General features: G+C 39.0%; 1 protein-coding gene across 1 annotated transcript in view; it reads left to right on the forward strand.

Moving 5' to 3' along the window:
- Positions 1–15,223, forward strand: part of PTH2R (parathyroid hormone 2 receptor) — a 61,310-nt gene that overhangs the window by 25,398 nt on the left and 20,689 nt on the right. The window contains exons 6-7 of the mRNA XM_040984394.1: positions 642–795; positions 8,455–8,515. Of these exons, the coding sequence (XP_040840328.1) occupies positions 642–795; positions 8,455–8,515 (215 nt within the window). The remainder of the gene's footprint in view (positions 1–641; positions 796–8,454; positions 8,516–15,223) is intronic.

The raw sequence follows: 15,223 nt of genomic DNA on the forward strand, positions 1-15,223 counted from the left end.
GGGTCAGTACCTTGCCCATAGCTATGCCTGTTCACTGTGATTTTGCAGTTTCTGCTGTTTCTGATTCTGGACTGGCCTTGGTGTTTTCCTTTTCAGCAGAAGGAAGTAAGGTGCCAGTGTGTCAGGTGAAGTGGTCTCTGAGAGTAAGTCTGGCTGAGATGAGCCAGCTTAGATCCTCAAAGCTCCTCCACAATCCACAGATTTATAAGACCTGTTAGATGTTTGTGGTTTTGTTATTACCTTTTTTTTTGGTCATTTTAAGCAATATTTACATTTAAAAGATCAGAATAAATAAATGCATTGTAGAAAAGTAAGTACTATTTTCTCATGCTTTTAAAATTTCATCTGATGCTCATGTATTATTTTTAAAAAGGTAAAAAGTTAAAAAGTGATTTTGTTCTTAATTTCTGAAGGAAAACATTTTATTTTAGGAATGAAATTGAAACTGTTGTGTTTAAAAAGCCATGTTAAAATAACGTCTGATCTCTCCCTGGAATGTTGGCCTTCCAGCAAACAGAAGACATTTTTTTTTTTAATATAATATAGTGATTATAAATAAACTGAAGAACTCTTTTTGTAATGGTCTAATGTGGGCAGCCTGTACAATTCTAATACAATCCACTTCTGTTTATTTAAAACAGATTGGTTGCAAGATTGCTGTTGTAATGTTTATTTACTTCTTGGCTACAAACTACTATTGGATCCTGGTGGAAGGTCTCTACCTGCACAGTCTCATCTTCGTGGCATTCTTTTCAGACAGCAGATACCTGTGGGGCTTCATCTTAATAGGATGGGGTAAGGCACCTTATCACCTTTCCTTTCAATTACTGTGAAACTTAAGGGCTTACTTTCAAGCCTGGCATTTCTCCCACCATTTTTTTGAAACCACCCACCTCTCCATTTTATGTTTATTCCACCGTCTTTCTCTTTCATTGTTCCTAGGTGAAATAATTCAGAATGATTTTGTAGTTCTCTCATTGGCAGCAATGATTTCAAGTGTAGGTTAGCATTTTGGCTAAATTATTGGAGGAAATCATAGAAAATATATTGCTAGCTGTGCACATTCCCAGCTACTCTTGTTGTCCTAAGTCAGTGTTCTGCCTTGACATAAGTTCATTCTATAAATTTTCATTTTTGAAATTTGACACGATAGTAATGTGTCTTTGATTTATATTCCTAAGACAGATGAGGCGAATGCTAGAAAAAAATTAATATAATCAAGTTAACTATATTTAACAAATGCAAATTAGGAACTAATGTGGATTTAGCGTTTCTTTCAGAAGGCGATCATTCAAATTATGTTGTCTATAAATAATTATAAAAATGTGTTCAGCTTGCATTTAAAAATCACTTATTCATCTAGGAGTGATTATTGGATCCAACCCGAACTCAATTGATAAGGAGACGAGGATGCTGTTTATTTGTTCAAATTTAAGGGAAATTAAAACTTGTGTGTGATTAAAATTAAGAGATTTCTGAAAGCTAACTCACAGATCTCAGTTGCTATTTTCATATTTAAACTATTAAGTTCTCAATACGAAAAAAAGTACTGACTTTGAAGTTTTTTCCCCTTCAAGAATAAGGATTTTCCAGTGCCTGTTTTACTTTAACACTTGAAAATGTGAAGAAATATTAATTTCCTAGTAGCTAATTATTAACCCTTAAGAATACCAAGTGAAAATTTATTGCAGCACTTCCTTTTGAAATATTAATTGCTAAAAACATAGTGTTATTTCTGAAGGCATCTCAAGTTTTAGGGCTGTCCCTTATCTTTGGCTAGCAATTCATAAAAATTATTTCTAAGGCCATTTTAGAAATTTCCTTCACAAGTTTTCAATAGTTTGTCTTCATTTGAAAATTATTTCTGTGTACCCACATGCAGCAATTCCTAAAGTTTCTTAGATTTGTTGGAAAAAATTTCAGTTATGCAGGTGAAAGTCAATGTTTGATGTAGTGATTAAGATGTTTGTAAATCATATCGGAGTACATGTTTTTAAGATAAGATATATATACATATATTTTATCTTTAAAAAATATATACATACATTTTATCTTAAAAATATATATAGGATAGAATTACATATATATATATACATACATATAGGATAGAATTACCTAGAATTACCAAGAGATGGAGAGACAGTGAAATTTTCCCATCTGCTGGTTTGCTTTTCAAACAGCTGTGATTTTCAGGGCTGAGCCAGGTCAAAATCAAGAGCCTTGAACTCCATCTGGGTCTCCCCTGTGCCTGTCAGTTATCCAAGTACCAAGTCTGTCTTTTCTGCTTTCCCAGCCATTTTGTCAGAGGGCTGGATCAAAGTGAACCAGCCAGGTTTCTCATGTGAAGTGTTCATGTGGCATGTGGTGTAATTTATGTGGGTGACGCTAGGCCTGAGAACCTGGACTTGATACCTGCTTCCAGCTTCTGACTTCTGCTTTTCGTTAATTCATATCCTAGGAAATACAAGCAATGACCAAGTAATTGGGTCCCTGCCACCTAAGGGGGGACCTATTTCTTGGCTACAGCTAGACTCATTCCTGGCTGTTTCAAGAAAGGCATTTTGGGAGCAAACTATAGAGTGTTTTCTCTTTCGTTCTCTCTTTCCAATAAATAAGTGTAGAGTGCTAAGAGACTAAAAATTGACCTGCCATATTACCCAGCTATCCTTGGAAATATATCCAAAATAAATGAAATATGCATATGAGAAGGGGATCAATAATCCTATAAATACAGCAGCACAATCTATATTAGCAAAGACATGGAAACAATCCAAATGAACATCCAAAAAGGAGCGGATAAAGAAAATGTGGTATTTCTATTCCGTGGAATATTACTCAGCCATTAAAAAGAATGGAATTCTATCAATTGCAACCAAATATTTCTGCCTAGAGGTCATTATGTTCAGTGAAACAAGTCAATCCCAAAAGGACAAATAGCATATGCTTTCTCTGATACAGAGCAACCTTTATGCAAAATACAGGATCAATAACCCTTTCAATATTGTTTTTTGCTACATCCCAGGGGGTTTGAGTCTTTTGTTTTTATTTTCATTCAAATAAAAGATTTTATTTTTCTTCTCACTTGCGCATAGGTCACACAATAGTATTGTTTGCTTCAGGAAGGTCTTTGATTTTGTTTTTATTTCTTCAGCTGCACATTGCTCATTCATTAGCATGTTATTTAATTTTCATGGCATTGTACATTTTTCTAGTTTTCTCTCTGCTGTTGATTTTGCTTTTTGGCTTTTCATTTAAGGGCATGTACAGTGACTGTGTAGTGGAGACTATCACATACAGATGTGAAGATACAATGCAATGCGCATCTCTTCTTCCAGATCAAAGCTGGACTCCCAATAAAACTGTTGAATGTATCTTGATAATAGAATGCTGAACTCTGTCCATGCCTACAATGCCGGGATAGCGGAATGATGGACTTTCAGCTGACTGTGAAGGACTGAACTATTGTAATGATATGGGGGAAATCAGTGAGGGTTGACAGGTCGGGGAGAGGGAATGGAAGTCTGTCATGCAATAATAAAATAAATACATTTTTAAAACCTTTTCTTTTAAGTCTTCTAAAAAGTTCAGGAGTTAATATAAGTATCTGAAATATATTTTATTTATTTATTTTGGTTTCTACATTGCTTATCACATTGGTAATCAGCCTTTTCTTCTCTTTACTTACTGGTCGTACTGATAGCTAACTCATACAGTCCTCTAACTCTTTACTGGGTGTGTATCACTCAGTCAATCCCTTCTTAAAGCAAAAAGTTTACTCAAACTCAAATTAGTTTCCACATCTTTTTGTGAAAAGGTGAGTAATAAGCAGCCAGGATTCTAATGAGCTTCCATGCTTCATGAATTTCTTACTTTGCTTAAAAACTCACTTATTTGACTCAAAAATTTTTGGCACAAGAGTGAACTACAATTGATATAAATTATCTTGAAATTTCCATTTTATTGAATAGTTTAAAGCATAAATGAGAGCAAGTGGGATTTCCGCGGGTACTCACTGTGAAAGCATTTTGTGTGCATTTTCATGCTTGGTTAGCCAGCCTTAAACAGCAATGACCCAGGACTTATGGAGTTCCAGTTTTAAAGCTAGTCTGCCTGCTGACTATCACTGCCACTTCATGATTTGAAAAAAAAAGATATTCTAGTCTGGGGCATATATAATGAGAATAATATTGCTGAAATTAGGTCTTTTTTTTTTTCTGATGAGCTGCTTCCTATATATAGGAAGGGTGCAAAGAGAGTTATTTTAATTTAGCATTGTAAGACTAGAGGCTTGATTTTGTTTTTTAAAATAATATTTTTTCTTTAAAAGTTGCAGAAAAGATTCTTTAGGACTATTTCTCTGCTCCTAAACAGTTTCAGAAAAGCCATAGTGAAATCTGTTTGATTAGTAAGTAGTTTTTCTCTTATTTCTGTACTGGAACTCTATTTTAAAAATATTGTCTTTTGTATTTGATTTTACAAACTCATTTTCAAAATAATCAGAAACATTATAGTTGGATATAGCAGAATCCTTGAAAGAGTAACTCGTAAAGGACTGGTTTCATATTTCTTCTAGTGATGCGATTTATTGGTTTCAGCTGAGGAAAGACCTTGCTTGAATTCCGTTGTTACTCTGGGGACCACACTCTTGTAATTTTGAGGTCTCTTCAGCTAGATAAAAGCTCAGAAAAACACTACTTGCGTTGGAGTATTGTCTGCCATTGCATTATTTACCCTGATTTTCATGCCTCTTAACTGTAAACTGGAAGAAAAGGAAATTGCAAAATGAAGAGGAATAGATGTTTTGCCTTTATTAGAAACAAATGTTTGAAATGACTGTATTATAATTTTTATCACAAAACAGATGCATAAAAGAATGAATACAGATACTGATGGGATGGTCTCCTTAGTCAACGACACTTTTCAAACATTTTATTAATTTGAGTTTTTTCTTTCAACCAAAAATTTTCCCCTGTGTTTATGTTATACTCCTAAAAGGTGTCAGCTTTATTTCTTTGTCCTTATCTAATGTGATAATTTGCTTCTATATAAGCGAGTACCCTCAATTTTCAGCTGTTAGATGGGGTACCAGTATGTTTATATTATCATGTAAAAGTACCTCTAGGTAATATTGCATAGTCACATCTCTCTTTTCAGATTCTCAAATAGATTGTTTTCATATCTTGTGTTTTTGAAAGTAATCAGAAGAAGGCATTAACTTCCAGTTTTATTATTATTCCTGTTATAACATGGTCTCAATCTGGCAAACATTTTTTTGAACATCTGTTAGAACAGTTATATGTGTGAAAGTCTCCGTTTGAGAACATTTTGTGTTGCTATGATCAAATTCTTGAAGCTGAGTAGCAAGAAAAATAGGTTTGTTTGGCTTCAATTTCTGGAGGTCTGGGAACATGGATGTTTTGTGAGGTTGTGGTGGCAGGTAACTTCACATGGTGGAAGCGTGTACATGAGAGATTACATGACAAGGGAAGTGCTGTGAGACTGAGCTGACAAGGTCAACCAGCTTTACAACAACGCATTTTCCTCAAGACCTAGCCTACTCCCATGAGATTCCATTAATGTTACACTCACAATTCATTAAGCCCTGTCTCTTCAAGGATTCCACTACCTGCCAATACGAACATGCTGGGGACTGAACTTCTGTTACATGAACCTTTGGGGGAGGGGGCAACACATCCAAACCTTAGTTCCCTGCCAAGAAGTATGAGTCAGATTTTTTTTAAATGTTAATTTATTTGTTTCCCTATTCTGAGATCAGTCGAGATCGGGCACGTTCAGGGTGATATGGCCGTAGACCTGTTTCCTTATTTTAATGCTATGTATCAGGTTAAAAATATCATCAATTAGCTTTTATGTATTTGAATGGGAGAGAGGGAGAGAAGACGTTTACACCTGCGAGTTCACTCTCTCAGGTGTCTGCAACAGCCAGGGCTAGGCCAGGCTAAAGCTGGAAGCCCAGAGTTCCATCTGGGTATCCCAAATAGAGGCAGGGACCCAACTATCTGAGCTATCACCTGCTGCTTCTCATGATGCACATTAGCAGGAAGTTGAAATTGGAAGCAGAGCCAGGGCTGAAATCTTGCTACCCAGATATGGATGAGGCATCCCAAGTGGTACCTTAACTACTGAGCCAAATGCTCACGAGACTCATTCACACCGATGTGTCTTACGAAAATAGCTGTTTCTAGTGAATGTAAATATTGAATAACACTTATGTTTCTATTAAAATTATTTAATATTTGAATTTAAGCATTTTAAATTTTAAATATTTTTCTTTGTATGTATTCTAGATTATGTAATAATGGGATGCTGATGAACAAAATTTAAAAAAATCACAAAAATGGTGATTTCCGTTTTCCTTCGTGATGATCTCTGTTTTTGTGAATAGCATTCTTTGGGATGAGAAAAATAATTTCATTCATACACACAGTCTGATACAAGACATTTGGCAAAATGTAAAACTAAACTGCAACTCAAGTGCCAGTAGACAAGAATGTATAGAATTTCATCCAGGAACTGTTTGATTTGATTAGGTGATTATAAAGAAACAGAGGAAAACTTTTCACCAAGACAGAATAGCCAAGGGGGCTATGTCAGGCCTTTTTTGGTCATCCTGTGAAAAGTGGAAGCAGCCATGCTCTCCTCATTACATAGTATCGATCATTTTCTTCATGGAAGTAGGTAGAACTACAGGGATCGTCGCCTTTACCTTGTTCACTTCAGTCTGAGTTTCAGGTAAACAAGAGTATGGTCTATTTTCTGAGTGTTTCATCTTCCGAGACAACAATAATCCTGGATATAGAGGTGAACTCTTAATACATGCTTCATGGATAAATGGGTGGATGGATGGATTAATGATTGGGTAGATGAGAGAACAAACAAGATTTTCTTAAGAAATAACAAGAATTGGGACCAGAGTGATGGCTCAATTGACTCTAATCTTGCAAGCATCTGCATCCCATGTGGGTATCAGTTCATGTCCTGGCTGCTCCTGTTCATGTCCCAAGTGCTTCACTCCTGTTTCAGCTCTCTGCTAATGACTGAGGAAAGCAGAGGAGGAAGATCCAAATCCTTGGGCCCCTGTACCTTGTGGGAAACTGAAGAAGCTTCTGGCTCCTGGCTTTGGATTGGTTCAGTTCCAGGTGCTATGGTCATTTTGGGAGTGAACCACCAAATGGGACAGAAGATCTTTTTTATTGTCTTTGCTTGTGTCTGTAAATCTGCCTTTCAATAAAAAATTAAAAGATTAAATAGATTTAGGTCAGTTTGTGACAAAATTTACTAGAATGTGGAAACGTCATATTAAAAAAGTTAAAAAAACAAGAAATAAATATAGAATACAGATTCATGAAATTGAACAGTTAGCCAGATCATTTGAGGCTGAATTAGATGAGCTGGATGGCCTTTTAACCGAGGAGGCCAAAATGACTCTCTGTTAAGGATCTCATCATATTTTCATTGTTTTGTGAGCATTTTCTTCATCTGAACCTATTTCTCTGTTCACTTTTTTTTGCCAAAAAACAATATCTGAAAAGTCATAAATGTGTTTTTAAAATGTGAAGAATTTTTGATTATGCTTGATCAAGCTTTCCTAAAGTAGATTATTAAATTCATTCTTTCTTTGCATGGTACTTCCCAGTTCTGAAGTATTTTTATTGTATTCCACATATCTCTATTATTTCAACTTGCGTCACGAAAACAATTAAATGAAAAGTCATCTATTAAATCTTGCAATCTTCTATTGCATTGTTTTATAAAATTATGGCTTATTTTTCCTTTTTATTGTCAAAATTAAATTAGGTATAATATGAAATTTACCGTGGAGTAAAGAACTAGTGGAAAGCCTGTGCAATGAAAATGTTGTTACAAGCCCAAATGTGCTTATCACTTATGATACTAAAATCATCAAACTAACATAGTGATCTATTTATATTAAGCTACTAATGCAGGGAAATACGTCATTTTCGAGATGTATAAAGCATCAGTGAGGAGGTTCAATTGTTAAGAGTTCCTGATTTTCTAAGTTGCTGGGCAGACTCCCTAAGCCTTCCATTTTTTTAGACTGAAAAAAAAAATCTTATCCTTTGAAGCAACAACTTGTATCAGCTTCTGTCTGGTATGGCAAGAGTCACTTGTACCTGTCACTGCCTATTTCTGTTCTGAGGAACTTGAATCTTCTGCTTGACCCAAGTCTCTCAATGAAAATTGGGTTAGTCTTTCTTTTCTTTCTTTATCTACGGACTTCCAGGGACAAATAGCATGAATTTTCTCGGTCTTAAATTGAAAAAATGAAAATTATTTCATGCACTTTTACCAACATTTCCATGTCTGTTTTTCTCCCTCATCTGCTAATATCATACCCAGAGATAGCGAATAAGAGACAAAAAAAAATCATCTTAACATAAATGTGTTGTCTGAATCCCTTTCTGATTACAGGGTTTCCAGCAGTATTTGTGGCAGCATGGGCTGTGGAGCGAGCCACCCTGGCTGATGCAAGGTGAGTGGAAAAAAGTGTAGGAGTGAAGAGAGAACCTGAGATGTCCTCCGACTTCCTGTTTGAAAGCCACACTGCTGTTCTGGATGCCACTGTCCTTCAGGGAGTGATGTGGAAAGTAACCTGGACACTGTGGGAGCCTCCACGAGCTCACAGACCACAGCGGCTCATGTGCCACATGTGGATGTTGGAGCTCCATGGTGTGTGAGATGGATTTACAGCATGTGGAGAGAAACAAAGGTAAAGACGTAAGGAAAGAAGAACACGTAGGATGGGGCAAGCAGGTGAGATGAACACGCTGACTGCTGAGATGAGCAGCATTTATACTTGTTCTTTCTCTCTGCCAAATCATCTTTCTCCCTAATATAGCAGTTATGCAAATAAGAGGTGAGGTTCGCCAGGTAGAACCCCCAGAGCTAAAGCACCCTAGGCCAATGACACACGCTTGCTGTTTCAGGGAGATGTAGGGGCTGGTATGCAAGCCATGGCTGTAGCTTCCTAGCTATCCTGCTGAACAGTTCAGAGTTTTATTTGCATTCCTTGAGCATAGAACATGGGATGAGTTTTTTTTTAATTTTTATTATGAATTTTTATTTTGACGTTCTTTACATAGTTAATTAGGGTAAGAAGGTTCAAGAGCTACAGGAAAGTGGATAATACTAGTATGTTTTCCATATTGTTCCCTTCATGTTTAAAGGGGGGTATTAAGGGGGAAGGCCCACCCAATTTCCCACCCTCCCCAGGTCCCGGATGTAGGGCATGCTCTGAGGTTCTTGCTCAAGTGGTTTTGATATTGCAACAGTTATGAATCGCTGTCAATCTTGCCACTCCAAGCACTATGCGGTCTTTGAAAAATCCACTGATTGACATAGTCCATCATAGCTGAGATGGTTGGTTGACCTGTTCTGTCTTCTCTCTTTTCTTCGTTAGGGTTCTGAGTCCAGCATTTAGATTAGGAAGATCTCCAAAGAAATTTCTTGTATGTGCTAACAAGTACAGGGCCCGGCACCATCCATCGCCCCAATCAGCTGGTGGTTGCAATTGCTGGGTTGGTTCTGTTTTCACTCCCGACTTCCACTCAAACCAATGGGTGTTGCAGTCCAGCCTGCTTCTGCCCAGCACATACTTGGCTCTCACATAAACCAGTTGGAGCTGCAGCCTAGTTGGAGCAACCCACAATAACCCCCACCAGGCCCGCCCCCTACCCTGGTTTACCAGTAAGTGTAGCAGTAATCCAGTCTGTCCCACACCCCATTCCACCCAAGCCACTGTCTTAGTTTTATGTCCTCCTGTGGAAGTAGTAACCCAAGAGGGATGAGCCCACTATTTCCCTCCCAGGCCTCTCCCACACCCAGATTCCAGCTGATGCTGTGGCTAAGCCCAAACAACCCTCACCCACTTTAATTTTGTTTGCACCAGTAGGAATAATCCGCTCAGCCCGGCTTTTTCCTGATCTAGTCCACATGAGGCACAGGTGTTGTAGCTCTGCCTAGTCTGGTCTGCCCCCATCCCAGCCTATGCTCTCCTACGGAAGTAGCTGTCCAGCAAAGGAACCCTCCCTTATTCCCCTGCTGGCTTTGTCCACTTCCTTTCCTGTTCTCAGGTTGGTTGGGTGCTGCGGTCCCTTCCAGTACAGGCAACCTCACCTCGGCATTCCATATTTTGCACTAGTCTTTGTTGCGACCGACCCTGGGTCGACCCACACTGGTGCCTGGATTTGCCAGTGGATGACGTGGACAGATTCAGCCTGGTCTTGCCCCCACGTCTGCCAAGTGTATGCCAGTGTGTAGCTTTCCATGGCCTTTTCTGGGCTGTTTCCTATCATGTTTCTTGCGCTTACCTGCAGGGTCTGTGTCCTGCAAGAGGAGTTGCCCAGGCTCCTCCATCAGAACCTCTCCCAATGCCAGGTTTCACACTTACCAGTGGGTCCATGAGCCAACCCTACTCAGTCCACCTCCTGTCATAGCAGGAACTGTGGCTTTTCCTGACTGGCCTTCCACCCAATCTGGTTCTTGCTGTTGGATGTTCCAGCCCAGCCATGGTTTGTCCATACCCACGTATGGCTCACACATGGCTCAGTAGGGGTTTGAGACCTTGTCTAGTCCATTGCACATCTGCCCTGGTCCTCCAGGACACCAGGGGGTGTTGGGGTCCAGCCCGGTTCGGTGCATCCAATTCCAGTCCACACTTGTGCCAAGGGAGACTACAACCGTTTCCAGATCAGAACGCAGCCCCCCTTCCAGGCCACGCACCCCTTGGTGGGAACCTCAGCCCAGCTAGGGTTGTCCCCTTTGCTCCCCAACTGGGTCTGTTCCCAGCCATAGATCACTTGCCTGCCAGTGGATGCTCTGACTCAACTTGGCACAGCCCCTCCCCTGTCCCGAACTCTGCCTTAGACACTGCGGCTTAGCGTCCCTGGCTCCTGCAGACCAGTAGGTACAAGAGCCTAGCTCGGCATGACCTCTGCTCCCTCCTGGTTTCTAGTTTTACTTGTGGGCTAAGGTTTGCTCAGTCCTGCCTGATCTACTCTGTTCCATTACCAGTTGACACATTAGCCAGCTGTTGGAGCTACTTTTGCAGGACAAGCCCCAAGCCGTAGCTTCTGCATGGACTGGTGTTTGATGGTCGGCATTGTTCAGTGATTACAAGTTTTACAAAGGAAGAGTTACTGCCTGTACAGGTCCAAGAAGCACACTGGGTTCAACCTGGAGCTAATTAAGCAGTGACTCAAAGAACCAAATCCACAGAGCTCCTTGGCCGTGCGGCCAGCAGGCGGAGCCTGACACAAAATGGCGCACTGGCTGCCCGGGAACAGCTCACCATATGCTCACATGGTGGCTGTCCGGGATCCAGGCATGAGACGCCCGTCTTGAGACCCACCCGGGATGAGTTTTATAAAGGTTGAGCACTTCCTCTGTAATACCAGGGGTATTTTGTGTCTCTTGCATATTTAATACATCATGATTGTTTCATGTTCAGTTACCTCATACATCTTTAGTATCTATGGTTAATGTACATGTGTTGTAATTATTTATCACTTACCCATATTTAATGTAAAATATGGGTTTTATCCATTCCGTTTATTCTTTTGTCTTCTAAAAGTAGAGCTGAATATTTTAAAATACCAAAAAACGTATGTAGTACAGGTGGAATTCACTTCTAATGGCAGTTTATTAGCCTCTTGTAGCATTTAAAAAGACAAGGCAATGATATTGGTGATGCCAAAGAACTTTTTAGATTTTAAAACTTTGAGTGCAAAATCTCAACCTAGATGATGCTAGTTTTGGGATCACAGGAAAGACGTGATCTCTTTTTTAATGTCAGTTTCTTACTTATATAATAGACATAATAATGTATACATGACAGTGATATGTGTAGCAGAGTGCCCAGCAGAAGAGGCGCTAAGTGGGAGCGTGAGGAGGAGGACCTCAGGCACAGGTGGCCAACAGACTGCCACTTCTCAGTTCTGTGATAGAATCGCTCTGACTCCCCATCTTCTCGTCTATCAGATACTGATAGTGCCGGTACTACTCTTCACAGGGCTGTTAGGTTAAATGAGATAAAACATAAAACACATAGAACAGAGATTGGACTATACCAGTAATAAGTGCTAAATATTCACATAAATGTATAATTTCTTCAATTGTTTCATGAGTTTACATTGTAGATAATATTTGATTTAACCCCCTCCTCATTTTCTGTGTTATTTCATAAAAAGGGAGAACTCATGCTTCCATGAATTCTGTCTTTCGACATTTTAAGTCAAGTCTTGATGGAGACTTAAGTCAAGGTTGATGGAGCCCTGGTTTTGTTCAATTAGAGCTTACAATTAGAAAATGAGGCTAAGCCCTTCTAGATCCCGATGAGACTGTGTTCGATACGTGGTCTTTGTTTAGTGATAATGACAGCAAATGTGCATGTTTCTTAAATCCTTTACTAAGACATGAGAATATTGGAAGAAAGTAATAATAAAAATTGCTCATGAGCATATTCCAGGTACTTTTGAAGTTATCTGTATAGTAAGTGAATGTGACCTCCCAGGAACCCTATGAACCCAGTGCCAGAGCAGTTGTGTCTAAGGATGTACTTTCAGGAAGGTCAGTGAAGGGACTCAATAAATAGTTGTGGGAAGCTGAAATGTTATATTGAGATAAATGGCATTTTTATTGTCTGTGGAGAAGAATGGAAAATAAATCCCTTTTACAACAATTTAATGGGAAAATGACAGTAACACATGCATATCAAGAGAAAATCAGGCAGCTTATAAGAAGTGAATAATATATACATTTTTAATCTAATAATCAGAAATGTACAGTGGACAATGCACATGCTATCAAGATAGCTTCTTACTTTGTCTAGATTGTTGTTCTTCCCCCACCTAGCTGTAGCTAGTTCTTTCTGTTCTTTCATCAGAAATGGTTTATTGTGTACCATGGATTTTTTAACGAATCACATTTTTTGTTGAGATATGAGCTCATGCATGTGTATTTGTACTGCATATATACAATGTTGTCTACTGTTCATTTTTTATTGTTCAGACAATAAAATTACACGTACATGTATGTCATGGTATTTAGACAGGAAAATGCACTGGAAAAAAACATCGTACCATCTCAGCTCCTTACTCCATACGTGCTCTTCCTCACAAAAGCTTTCCAGGGTCCAAGCTTTCCAGGGTCACTGCCTTTAGCTGCAACTCTCCTGCTACTTGCTTCCCAGTTCTCCTGCTACCTGCCTCACAGCTCTCTTTTCATCAGATCCCCTGAGTTCCAATACAGAACAGATTTGCATTCTTAATGCTTTTGTCCAGTTAGGTCATTTGGATTTCTTTACAGGGAGGGGCAATGCTATGGACGTCATATTGCTGTGTCCATATTTGCATACAGGTGTTGAAATCTCAGGGAAAACTTCAAGCACATCCTTTTGATTACTGGAAAGTAAAGGAGTGCTAACTAATCAGGACTCCAAAAAGCGTATTTGAGATGTGAAATTGGCTCTGAAATTCTGGAAATGGTGGGACCTAAGGCACTGTTTGGTCTATTTTAGAGTCAAATACAGTTAGATTAAGTGATACCAGGACACGGTCTCATGGCATATAGCTGGCCTGGAGCAGAATTTTGACTCATCCATGTGCTTAACAGATACTCTGGGCCTTAGTACAGAAAGCAACTATATTTGAAATGTACTTTATACCGACTTAGAGATTTAGTTTTCATTACTTGTTTTCTTTTTTAAAGATCATGACTGTCTTAAGGCAATAATCATCTCTTTCCACTGAAAGTAAGAAATATAAGTTTATTTTTGTGAAGCAGAGTATGTTAAACACATGCATTGAAAATATAATAGATATTAAATATTGTTCTAAAACAGTGAACTGCACTGAAAATGATTTCATTTGCTTCATAACCTTACTCAGAGTAAAATCCTGAATTTTAGTGTGGAATAAAAGGGTGAGAGAGTAATTTCTTTAAAAAAAAAACCACAATAAAATGATTTGTTTGTTTATTTGAAAGGCAAACTTAGAGGGAAAGGAAGAAAGAGAGAGTAAGGGAGAGAGTGATATTGTATTTGCTGCTTCATCTGCAAATGACTGTGATGGTGCTAGGAGTGAGGAGCCGGGGCCTCCATCTGGGTCTTCCTTGTGAGTGGCAGGAGCTGAAGCACCAGGACTATCATCTGTTTTTTCCTGGGCCAAGACATTGGATCAAAAGTAGAAATCTGGAACTTGAACTCATTCCCCTACGAGGATGCAGGCCACTGCAGGTAGCCACTTAGCTTACTATGGCACAGTACCAGGCCCAGATGGAATCATTTTATGTGCATTTTTTGCAAATAAACTAAGTAGTATTACTACACATCTGACATTTAAAAATTGTGTCTTTATTTTCTCATAAAGTTCAGCTTCTATGGACAGAAAGTTTTGAGTGTTTCCTTGGATGTAATCTGACTTACATATCATGAAGTTCATGTGACAAGAACAGACTCTGAGTATCTCTAAAGAACAGACAGGATCCATATTTATGATTTTTGCATTACTTTTACACTTTTTACTAGTTTGCCAAAGCTAGATTCCTGATTTACTCTGCATCTTGCTCATCACACTCTGATCTAGAGGTGAGGAGATCAGGCCCAGTTTGAAAAGACATCCCGAACTCTTGAAAGTTCAAAGGAAGTCTCCTCCAGTTCAACCATTCTATTAAGAATGCTATTTAAATAAGGCAATCGAATAGTTCCTGTTGGAAAAATGAAATATGAGTGTTTTGTTTCCTTTTTTTTTTGTTACTTACAAAACCAAAAACACCTTATGAGATACCCTAATTGCCGTCTCCGTTCCTCACTCAGAAATGCCAGTGAGATGGAATATCTCTAACTCCTTTGCTATGTTTTACTTCAACATTCAGCAGGAAAGGTCGGTCTGCAGGGGAGAGGACCAAGAGAATACGCTCTGTGACACACCTAGGACGCCTGCAGGTTCTCTCTGCCCCTCTGCTCCTGTTTGTGAGGTGTAGAATGTGGTATTGATGGCACTCACTGGTTCCCTCAGGCAGGACACAGCAACCACGCTACAGAAAGCCCTGCTTTCTCATCAGGCCTTTGTGCCTCATGCTCTACCATTCAGAACTGCATTTATTAGAACGCCAAATTACATTTTAAAAATGTGAGCAAAGGGTGATTGCTGGGCTACAAAACAAAAATAGTGTGAACTGGGAC

The sequence above is a fragment of the Ochotona curzoniae genome, unplaced genomic scaffold (genome assembly GCF_017591425.1).
Source record: "Ochotona curzoniae isolate NIBS_2020 unplaced genomic scaffold, NIBS_Ocur_1.0 contig_4148, whole genome shotgun sequence".
Classification (NCBI taxonomy): domain Eukaryota; kingdom Metazoa; phylum Chordata; class Mammalia; order Lagomorpha; family Ochotonidae; genus Ochotona; species Ochotona curzoniae.